This window comes from Arvicola amphibius, unplaced genomic scaffold, assembly GCF_903992535.2.
Source record: "Arvicola amphibius unplaced genomic scaffold, mArvAmp1.2, whole genome shotgun sequence".
Classification (NCBI taxonomy): Eukaryota; Metazoa; Chordata; class Mammalia; order Rodentia; family Cricetidae; genus Arvicola; species Arvicola amphibius.
This window is the reverse complement of record NW_024582289.1, coordinates 3,212-15,289: the sequence shown is the minus strand read 5'-3', so window position 1 is coordinate 15,289 and position 12,078 is coordinate 3,212. Positions and strand designations below refer to the sequence as shown.

At 50.2% G+C, this 12,078-nt stretch overlaps 1 protein-coding gene across 1 annotated transcript; it reads right to left on the bottom strand.

Annotated features, from left to right (window-relative positions):
• Positions 1-277: 277 nt before the first annotated feature.
• LOC119805761 (probable ribosome biogenesis protein RLP24) lies at positions 278-834 on the bottom strand. The gene has a single exon (XM_038317598.1). It carries the CDS (start codon positions 832-834, stop codon positions 343-345), a length of 492 nt encoding a protein of 163 aa, XP_038173526.1. The 3' UTR covers positions 278-342.
• Positions 835-12,078: the final 11,244 nt, after the last annotated feature.

Below are 12,078 nucleotides of genomic sequence, written 5' to 3'. Positions count from 1 at the left end.
GACTATCCTAGTGCAAGGAAAATATTACTTTATTACAAATTTCACACTAGCATGATAGTCTGTGCAGAAATGTTGCCTGGTGCCATTAAGCAACGACTCCATGTTATGCCCAGGGTTCACACCTTCATCTACACACAAACTTTGGTGTTTCTGTGAGCATAACACAGTGAAGCAGAGAACTGAGTTGAGACCTAACACCCGCGACAGATGCTTTTACAGGCTGCACTGGAGAGAAGCACGTGAGTCACCTTTGCCTGGGGGACATCATGTAACCATCAATAACTTAGGGACGCAGTCTCCACTGGCTTCCAGTGTGCACGGGGCTGGCTGCAGGCGGCACCGCTAGGCAGCGTTCTCCATGTCCACATCCTCCTGTAGCTGCTGGACCATTTTCTCCTCCAGCTGCTTTCCTTTGCCTGCAAGAGGAGCCCGGATAAGATGGATGTTCTGTTTGACTTCTTTGATATCCTGAACCTTCTGTAGCTCTTTGTTTTTCTTCAGCCTGTTCATTATAAACGTAGCCTGCCGTTTCTGTTTGATCTCTTCAACCCTCTTCATGGCATCAATAGTTTTATTCCATAGCTCTCGCTGGTATTTCACAGGTTCGTTTCTACGTTTTTCAAATTCAAATGAGTTGTCCACCATGAGCTCCTTGCCAGCTGTCTTCCGGAAGGCTTTAGTCCACCTGACCTTGCGTGGATTCCGCTTCTTCTTGAAGTTTCTATGACACTTGGATTTGCAAAATCGGAACACCTTGCAGTCGTTGCGGACAAACATCATGCCGTGGCCAGGGTAGATCGACCCGGAACAGAAATAACATTTCTCGATCCTCATGTTGACTCCGCGTGGGCCCCACCTCCCAGGCGCCGAGCTTAAAAGGACAAGTGATGGTTTTTTTTAAGGGTTCTGCCTCAATAAAAAGAAAAGGTCAACATCCATTTGACTTTCTATGCCACTCTATGCCACTAGAGAAGCATTTCTCATGGATGACAGCACTTCCCTCCTTACCAAGGACATTAAACCCTGAAACAGATGTCTTCTTAGAGAGTAGTATCAGCCCCAAACATCCTGTGGCACCTGTTCATGGGTGGAAAGCCCATGTGAAGGATTCTGCTTAACTGTCCCTTTTTCCCTCCCTTTTCCTTCCGCTCCGGTGGTGGCAGGGCCTGTGTCCTGGGAGACACAGCTGCACAGTGCGAGCTTTGCATCCTGGGAGACACAGCTACACAGTGCGAACTTTGCATCCTGGGAGACACAGCTGCACAGTGGGAGCGTTGCATCCTGGGAGACACAGCTGCACAATGGGAGCGTTGCATCCTGGGAGACACAGCTGCACAGTGCGAGCTTTGCATCCTGGGAGACACGGCTGCACAGTGCGAGCTTTGCATCCTGGGAGACACGGCTGCACAGTGCGAACTTTGCATCCTGGGAGACACACCTGCACAGTGGGAGCTTTGCATCCTGGGAGACACGGCTGCACAGTGCGAGCTTTGCATCCTGGGAGACACGGCTGCACAGTGCGAACTTTGCATCCTGGGAGACACAGCTGCACAGTGCGAGCTTTGCATCCTGGGAGACACGGCTGCACAGTGGGAGCTTTGCATTCTGGGAGACACGGCTGCACAGTGCGAGCTTTGCATTCTGGGAGACACGGCTGCACAGTGCGAGCTTTGCATTCTGGGAGACACGGCTGCACAGTGCGAACTTTGCATCCTGGGAGACACGGCTGCACAGTGCGAGCTTTGCATCCTGGGAGACACGGCTGCACAGTGCGAACTTTGCATCCTGGGAGACACAGCTGCACAGTGGGAGCATTGCATTCTGGGAGACACGGCTGCACAGTGCGAGCTTTGCATCCTGGGAGACACGGCTGCACAGTGCGAGCTTTGCATCCTGGGAGACACGGCTGCACAGTGCGAACTTTGCATCCTGGGAGACACGGCTGCACAGTGCGAGCTTTGCATCCTGGGAGACACGGCTGCACAGTGCGAGCTTTGCATTCTGGGAGACACGGCTGCACAGTGCGAGCTTTGCATCCTGGGAGACACGGCTGCACAGTGGGAGCTTTGCATCCTGGGAGACACGGCTGCACAGTGGGAGCTTTGCATCCTGGGAGACACGGCTGCACAGTGCGAGCTTTGCATTCTGGGAGACACGGCTGCACAGTGCGAGCTTTGCATTCTGGGAGACACGGCTGCACAGTGGGAGCTTTGCATTCTGGGAGACACGGCTGCACAGTGCGAGCTTTGCATTCTGGGAGACACGGCTGCACAGTGCGAGCTTTGCATCCTGGGAGACACGGCTGCACAGTGCGAACTTTGCATCCTGGGAGACACGGCTGCACAGTGCGAGCTTTGCATCCTGGGAGACACGGCTGCACAGTGGGAGCTTTGCATTCTGGGAGACACGGCTGCACAGTGCGAGCTTTGCATTCTGGGAGACACGGCTGCACAGTGCGAGCTTTGCATTCTGGGAGACACGGCTGCACAGTGCGAACTTTGCATCCTGGGAGACACAGCTGCACAGTGCGAGCTTTGCATCCTGGGAGACACGGCTGCACAGTGCGAACTTTGCATCCTGGGAGACACAGCTGCACAGTGGGAGCATTGCATCCTGGGAGACACGGCTGCACAGTGCGAGCTTTGCATCCTGGGAGACACGGCTGCACAGTGCGAGCTTTGCATCCTGGGAGACACGGCTGCACAGTGCGAACTTTGCATCCTGGGAGACACAGCTGCACAGTGGGAGCATTGCATCCTGGGAGACAAGGCTGCACAGTGGGAGCTTTGCATCCTGGGAGACACGGCTGCACAGTGCGAGCTTTGCATTCTGGGAGACACGGCTGCACAGTGCGAGCTTTGCATTCTGGGAGACACGGCTGCACAGTGGGAGCTTTGCATTCTGGGAGACACGGCTGCACAGTGCGAGCTTTGCATCCTGGGAGACACGGCTGCACAGTGCGAGCTTTGCATCCTGGGAGACACGGCTGCACAGTGGGAGCTTTGCATCCTGGGAGACACGGCTGCACAGTGGGAGCTTTGCATTCTGGGAGACACGGCTGCACAGTGCGAGCTTTGCATTCTGGGAGACACGGCTGCACAGTGGGAGCTTTGCATTCTGGGAGACACGGCTGCACAGTGCGAGCTTTGCATTCTGGGAGACACGGTTGCACAGTGGGAGCATTGCATCCTGGGAGACACGGCTGCACAGTGCGAGCTTTGCATCCTGGGAGACACGGCTGCACAGTGCGAGCTTTGCATCCTGGGAGACACGGCTGCACAGTGCGAGCTTTGCATCCTGGGAGACACAGCTGCACAGTGGGAGCATTGCATCATCACTCATCAAAACACCTGATGCCAGGTAATGTCTGTGTGGTGGAAGCTTCTTGCTGCTTCTGGTTTTGGTGACTGAAAAGTCTAAGAGATGGTCCCCAGAGGTGTCACAACACAGTGGATGGCAGCACATGGCAGGAGCATGAGTGGGAGGGGCGGTAAGAGGCACACTTTCTCTTTTACAGCAACCTGGTCTTGATGAAGTTGACACTCTGGGAGCCTCAACCCACTGCATTGGCATCAGTCCCTTCTGACTTCACAACCCAATCAACTCCCTCTAGGCCTCACGTTTCCAAAAGCCCACTACTTCTTAGTACCAGAGAACTGGGGGGGGGGGAGGGTGAGCCTCCAGCACATGAAGTCAAGCCATAGCCAGCAGGCATCGGGTGTGCAGGAAACCTCTACCCACTGATTTGCATTTGACATGCACTCTCACTAAAAATGATTAGCTTAGATCATTGAGATTGGGCATTGCTTGTTGCTATGGTAGAAACATGCACTTGCTTTTGTCTGTTTTCAAATGGACTGCTTTTTTCTTAGTGACTTATAGACATCTTTGCTTATTAAGGATATTAGCGTTTCTGTCTGTTACACATGCCACATTTCCCCCTCCTTGTCTGCAATTTTATTCACAGCGTATTCTATTTACTAGTTTAGCATAGCATATAGAACTTACATGTGCTCTTGTTTCTTCTGTCACATACAGTAGAGGTCTTGCATGCTAAGACTACAATACTGTTTGTTGAGTGGGCTGCCACATTCCTGCTGGACAAACAAATTACTTTTGTAATAATAAATCTGAGCTGCTGCCTTGTCATTTTCATGTGGCATCTTAGTTCTTCTGTTTCTATGTTTGTGCCATACTAGTTGACTTCTGATTGCTTTTCAATATGTGTTCTAATACATGATGGGAAGTGGGAAGCCAATTCCTCTGTATTTCTCCATTTTAAACTAGTGTGGATATTCATGCATTCTTGTATATGGATTTTGCTGCCAAGTTCAGAAAGGGTGCACGGGGGTTCTAATGGAAGAAATACTGCCCATGTGTTAATGTAGAAACATTGACAGCATCGTGCTTAGTCTCCCAGCAAAATGCACAGCCTGTCCTTCCATGTAGTCATGGAGATTTTATTTCTCTCTCATATTGCCTCTGAAGTTCATTTATAGGCATTCCAGAATAATTGTTGTTATTGCGAATTACTTCATGTAATCTGGTACTGGTTATTAGACTATATGGTTCTCAAACTTCAAAGACCTGCCTGAGAATAGAATTTAAACTATCTGCTCAGTAATTACCTAGAACCTAAGAGGGACATCACATGGAATTGTTTGAAAGATGCAAGAAACAAGCCAACCAAAAGTGTTTTGGCCAGCACCAGATTAAGAGCGCACTACCTGGGTCCATCATAATGGCCTTCCTTGAAACTCTTAGCTCATTCTATTGTGATGTCTGGTCACTGGCCTGCAAAATCATTTTTAGAACATAGGGCGCTGGTTTCTTCCTGTTACATTTGCTTATCGCAGTGAAGCTTCAGAAGGAGGAATCCCGTTTCTGTTCCTTCTGAGAAGGTCCTCTGTGCCGGTAGCTGGCGGGCGCTGGTCTAATCACTTAACCGACAGCGTTGCCTCTCCAGCGGCTGCCTGGAGTGGAGCCAGGCTCTCACTCCCCATCTTCGGGGATGCATTTCGCATGCTCAGCTCATTCCCGGCCTAGAGCTCTCTCCTGTGCTTTTGTTCTTCATTCGTTTTCATCTTGCTACACTTTATAAACCTCCGTAATCCATCTTAAGTATCTGCTGGATCAAAGCAGGGTTGAAAAATGCTGAGATGGGCTCATGCTTTACCACCCACACTCTAATTCATTAAATCAGATGATAACTATAATTTACCATGTCACTGGAAAAAATGAAGAGGCTTATTCGGAGATAAAGAATTTTATGCCTTAAAATTACAGATTTGTGTCTCTATGTGAGTGCGTGTACTCAGGTACACACTGCAATGTGTGTGCACACGTGTGTAGGTGCATATGTGCCCATGTGTGCCCATTCAGAGGCCAGAGCAGGAGGATACTTTGTGTGCCCCACTAGCAGCCTTAGTGCTTTGAGACAGGGTGTCTCGCTGAACCCGAGGCTGGCTGTTTTGAGTTTTGTGTAGGCTGCTCAGTCAATGAGTTCTAAAGGCTTGTACATCTCCAGCTTCCCTGCTTCTTACCCAAGCACTAGGGATTCAAACTCAGGTCCTCATGCTTGCAAAGCAAGGGCCCTTACTTGCTGAGCCATGTCCTCGACCCCACAAACTGGTTTGTGAGAAACAATCTTAATCATTGATCCTAAAATCAACTCCATTTTAAAACACATAAGGAAAATGATTGTACAGATAAACTTCAGACTTAAATGATTTACTAGAAAATATATACTTCATGAGAGTCAGTGTATTGATAATCCTCATCTGTATTGTATTTATGTATGTATTCCCTCCTCTCTTGATATTTGCTCTATTTGCTCTGTATGATTGTTTTTCCCTCAGATCCTGAAATTTTCTAATTATATTAATGTAAAACAATTTTGGGGTAACCCAGTATTAAATTAAATGTGCTGGTGTGGATGTGTGTTTGTATGTGTGGTTGTGCATGCATGCAAAGGTGTAGAGGCCAGTCATTAGTCTAATCCTCATGCTCAGGAGTAGTGTGGTGGCCTTTTTAGGTGCTTGCCAGTGGTGTGAACGCATGTACTCACCTTTGTGTGGCTTCCCAAGTGAGTCATTAATGCTCTAATACATTGAGAGACACCGTGACCACAACAACTCTTATAAAATAAAGCATTTACTTGGGGCTTGCTTACAGTTTCAGAGGTTAGTCCATTATCATCATGGCAGGAGCATGGCAGCAGGCAGTCAGACACGGGGCTGGAGCTGAGAGTTCTACATCTGGATCCACAGGCAGCAGGAAGAGAGAGAGACACTAGGCCTGCCTTGAGCTTCTGAGACCCCAACACCCACTGGTAGTGACACATTCCCTCCAACAAGGCCACGCCTCCTAATTACTGTCAATTAGCACCAGTCTGTAATGACCAAGCATTCAACTCCATGAGCCTGGGGGGTGGGGTGGGGTTGGGGTAGGCATTTTTACTCTAACCACCACAGTCCCTAAACAGTGTTCCTAATAACTTAAAAATAAACAAATACACCGTCTTCTGAGTCTGTTGGGGGCACAATCAACCAGGAGCTGCTCAGCCGTTTCCAGGCCTGAGCCAGCACAGGACACAGATGGCTCCCCCTCAGACTTGTTGGTCAGTGCCGGGCACCATCGTATCAAGCACTGCCTGAGCTTTCCAGGCCTGGACACGTGAGAAGAGAAGAGTGGTCAGGACTCAACCAAGCACCGCCTGTGACCCAACCAAGCACCGCCTGTGACCCAACCAAGCACCGCCTGTGACCCAACCAAGCACCGCCTGTGACCCAACCAAGAGCCCTGGTGTCGGGCGGTCAGGCACAATTATGGTGAGTATAGGGTGGGGAAATGAAGGAGAGAGGCAGAAGGGTCCATGGACTGGGGAGAGAGGCAGAGCTGAGAGTGGCGAGGGAAAGACTGATGTGAATGGCCTGCTTGCCACCCGAGTCCAAGGAGGTCTGGGCCTGGACAATGGCCAAGGGTTAGTGTTGGGGAGGCCACTGGTTCATTTCCCACTGCCCTGACCTGAAATAATCACACAGAAATCTGTATTAACTGCAATACTGTTTGGTCAATATTTTTAGCATATTTCTGGCCAACTCATATCTTAAATTAAACCATTTCTATTAATCTGTGTATTGCCAAGGGGCTAGGGATTACCAGCAAGGTTTTGATGTGTCTGTCTCCTGTGGGCAGTTGCATGGCTTCTCCCTGACTGGGCCTACTCTCTCTATATGTGTTTTTCAGCCTGGCTTTACCCTGTTAAGCCATTGGCCAAAAGCAGCTTAACCAATGGTAATAAAAACAGATTCACAGCATACATCACCTCCCACATCAGGTCAGGTCTTGGCCCAAGGCCCTGAAGCAGCCAAGAAGGCTTATGTTGATGCCTGGGGCTCCTGTCACCACTGAGGGCAGTGTAGAGGTCTGTAGTCTGGGCTGTCACCTGGGGCCATGTTGTTATTTTTTATATTTTATATAAATATAATATATATTTTAAACAAATGTTTAAAATATATGTTATATTTTAGAGAGCCATGCTGCAAGGGGGATCATATCAACCTGAGTGACCTGTGCTGCCACCTGGAGTCATGGTGACATTCTGGCCCAGGGTACTGCCAAGGACCATGTCTGGGTCTGTAGTCCTACCACAACTGGGGTTGATGTTCCTGGTCCATACAGATGCCTGGGGTCTAGAGGCCACAGGGTGTCAGAGGGCCATGCCGCTGCTGGCGTCATGCTGATCTAAGTGGCCTGTGCTGTCATCAGGGGCCATGGAGTAATTTGGACCAGGGCTGCTACCAAGGGTCATATCGGTGTCCATGGCCGTATAGCAGTCGGGGTCTGAGCTGATGTCCATGGCTCCTGTTATCACGGAGGACCATGAGGATAACCAGATTCTGCTCAGCCATTTGAGACTCTATGTTGGTGCCTGAGGGCCATACTCATCTGGGTGGCCTGTGTTGACACCAGGGCCATGGTGACATCCGCACCCTAGTTGCTGTGAGGGCCATGTCTGGGGTCATGGTCCTGCTGCAGCTGGTGTCTATGACGATGTCCCTGGTCAGTGTTAGCATGGGGTCATTGAAATCAAGCTTGCCCAGTCAGCTCTTCCCTTCGCTGGCCCTGGGATAGGTGGCCCTGCCCCTCTAGGGAGAGCTAGATCCACCCCCAACCCCTCCCCAACCTGACACATAGGAAAGATGTCCCCCCCACACACACCACACATAGGCATGCACCTCACCTGGGTAGCGCACTAGAGCTGACCCTGTTGTTGGGGGCAGTAGTGAGCTGACCCTAAGGGCCTGAGAGCAGGAGAGCTGCCCCTACCTCCCCGTGTGCCCCCTACAGCAACCAGGAGAGAGGGCCCTGAACTTCACCAGCGCGAAACAGTAAAGCTGGCCCTGGTATGAATCTGGGTGACCCCTGCCTGAGGTCTGTAGAGCGGGAGAACTCGCCCCACTCCTTGTTGCAGGCTGCATTGGCTGAGCTAGCCAAGCCGGTGCTGGAGAGCTCACCTGGGTGATGAGGGAAGCCTGGTGGGCTGACCACCCTAGCTACCACCCAGGCCCAGAACCACGGCTGTGAGCTGGCCCACCCCAACATCCACCTATCTTGTGAGCTGTTGGAGCATGGGAAGGGGGCAAACAGCAGGATCTCCATGACACACGACAACAGGATGTGCAGGAGGAGCCCCAGGGATGGCCCCTTATCAGTGGCAGGTGGAAGCCAGAGGACTGGAGCCAGACCAATGACTCGTGGCAGTGAACACTTGCAAGTAAAGGTGAACAGACTGAAGGGTAAATTGTAAAACCCAGCGGTCCACACTGCAGCTTTCAATACAAGATTCTTCTTTTTTGTTTGTTTGTTTGTTTTTGTTTCTTTGTTTTGTTTGGGTTTTGGTTTTTCTTTTATATTTAGTTTGGTTTTGGAGAGGAGGTAGTAGGGGCAGAGGGTGAATGCGAGGGGAGAGAGAGTGGGTGGGATCAGAATCAACAGAAGTTAAATAATGAACAAATAAATATGAACAATCAAGTCAGAAACTACTTTGAAATACTAGAGTCTCAAAAGGCGGACACAGTACTGAGACAGAACAAATGGGCGTAACAAAAGTGTTACCTGACTCATCCTGGATACCAAGAGGGACAGTGGCAAGCCCACTCAATCACAGGAAGCAGTTGCTGAGCGCCTTTGTTGATGAGTCCTAAGCTCCAAGAGGGCTGAACGGTTTCACCCACAGTAACCTTGTGTGAGGATGGGGGAGTGTGGGAGGCCCTGACGGATCCCGAACTCCACAGCCTGGAGCCCCGGAGCACGCACAGCCACACCCACAGTTTATTTCAACACACAAACCGTTTCTAAGGCCTTTATTTGAAGCTATCAAATCAGCTACTTCTCTTCTTAGAAAGCACGCAGAGATAATTCTGGTTTGGGTGCTCCTGCGTTTTTTGGTGACTAAAGAAAGCAGTAGAGGTCTGCCTCTCGGCTGCGGAGCTTCAGCAGGGCCCCCGGGTGGAACATGAGATCCACGATGTACTCTTCCAGTAGGGGCAGGCGCCCGATGATGCCCTTCCGAGCCTCGTTCAGCAGCTGCACTTCGTTCCATGCTCGGCTGTACTCACCTCGCACCAGGCTGCAGCCCACACCGATTTTATCACCAAGTGCCTGAGGGAGGAATAAGATACCCGGGGCTCAGGGCCATAAGCAAACAGAGGTCCTTAGTGGGAGACGACCTTTGGAGAGAATTAAACACAGGCATGCAAAGAAAAGCTTGAACTAAGCTAGAAAATGGAGAGTAGTGTGGTAGGAGCCGAGCATTGGCTGTCCCTGATGGCTTGCCGTCCGTGGACTCAAAGTGTGTCAGTGACCTGGGAAAGGACGCTTTTCAGGCAGTTAACATAGTGCAGCACAAGATGGATAGGGTGGTTGGAGGGGCGCAGTCCCAGGGCTCCAGCCCATGTACCCATCAGTCTGTCCACAGCCCCGGCTGCTCTTTCCCTGTAATAGGCAGCGAGACTGAAGTAAACCCGTTTCCAGCCAGTCTGCTGTGCACTGTGGAAGGCGCCATGGAGCAGGAGACCCCCGACTGCATAGGGCTCTCTGGCTCTCTGCAGCTACCCCTGACCCCTGCGATTTGGAAGGGTTTTTTGTTGGTTTGTTTTGTTTTGTTTAGTGTCTTTATAGTAATTTTAAAACTTTTCAGCCATATCGTGATGAGTAGAAGAACTTGGTTAGACTGCTTTGCACTTTAATTTAACCCAGATTCTTACCAATTAGTGACTGTGCCAAGGGTTTTGCAAGCCCAGGATTCTATTTACTCCTCTGTGCATTGGGGAGAATCATGATATCTTTATGGTTGTGTGATGAATCAATGGGTGCCATGTCCCAAGAGAAAGCACTCAACAAAGGCTAAATATCTCCAGGGAGCAGAATTGTGTTTGAGTAATGGGTATATTCATATTTTAATTAAATGTATTTGTTACTATGCAATGACTGCACCAAACTGCATAGTTTGAAATAGGCCAAGATTTTGAAACTTGGTGATCATTTCCAGGACTCTTAGGGTTTGATTTTGGTAGTATTTGACCTGCAGAGGGAGATGGCCTAGAAAGCAGTGAACATGGAACAAACGGCATCAAAATCTATCACCGCTGCAGTCTGGTGTGATGCAAAGACTGTGTGTGTGTGTGTGTGTGTGAGTGTGTGCGTGTGTGTGTGTGTGTGTGTGTGAGTGTGTGTGTGTGCGTGTGTGTGTGTGTGAGTGTGTGTGTGTGTGAGTGTGTGTGTGTGTGTGTGTGCATGTGTGTGTGTGCGTGTGTGCGTGTGTGTGTGTGTGTGCGTGTGTGCGTGTGTGTGTGTGTGCGCGTGTGTGTGTGTGTGTGCGTGTGTGTGTGTGTGTGTGCGTGTGTGTGTGTGTGCGTGTGTGTGTGTGTGCGTGTGTGCGTGTGTGTGTGTGTGCGTGTGTGCGTGTGTGTGTGTGTGTGTGCGTGTGTGTGTGTGTGTGTGTGCGTGTGTGCGTGTGCTGTTTTCCATGTAACATTCACTGCTGTGCCTCTTCGTTCCTGCTAAAGCACTCTAAACCACTACAACAGATTGCTGTCGCCATTTTCTAGAGTGAAGCTGAAGTAAGGTGTTGCAGAACATTAGTTTACACTGTGTGACGATGTGTCACTGTGATTGGTTTAATAAAGAACTGAATGGCCAATAGCTAAGCAGGATAGATAAGAGGATCTGGGGTGTGGGGAGAGAGTGGGAGAGAGGAAGAGGGATCTAGGCCTGCAGATTATGCCAAGAGACACCAATGAAACATGGAAGGACTTGGACATACAGAAGGAAAGAAAGATAAAAGGCCATGTGACCAAATGTAGATTAATAGAAGTGGGTTAATTTAAGTTATAAGAGCTAGTGGGACAAGCCTAAACTAAGGCCAAACTTTCATAATTAATAAGTCTCCTTGTCATTATTTGTGGACTGATGGCTCAGTACTACTACAGTCAGGTACTTTCCCAAGGCCAGTGCATGTAGAGACCTAAAGGAAGAATCAAGTGTCTGCCTCTTCCAGTGTACAGTGACCTTGTGAGCTGTGAGCGAGAGAACATAGCCTGGTGAGCTGTGGAGGGAACACAGTGAGCTGTGAGGGGGGAACACAGTGAGCTGTGGGGGGAACACAGTGAGCTGTGAGGGGGGAACACAGTGAGCTGTGAGGGGGGAACACGGTGAGCTGTGAGGAGGGAGCATAGTGAGCTGTGAGGGGGAGCAGAGTGAGTTGTGAGGGGAGCACAGTGAGCTGTGAGGAGAGAACACAGTGAGCTGTGAAGGGGGAGCACAATGAGCTGTGAGGGGGAGCACAGTGAGCTGTGAGGGGGAAGCACAGTGAACTGTGAGGGGGGAGCACAGCGAGCTGTGAGGGGGAAGCACAGTGAGCTGTGAGGGATGGAGCACAGTGAGCTATGAGGGATGGAGCACAGTGAGCTGTGAGGGGGGAAGCACAGCCTTGTGAGCCAGTGAGGGAGGGAACCAACTTGTATCTAGAACTTTATTTTCCTTTTAACGAGGAACACACGAAGGTATCCAGCT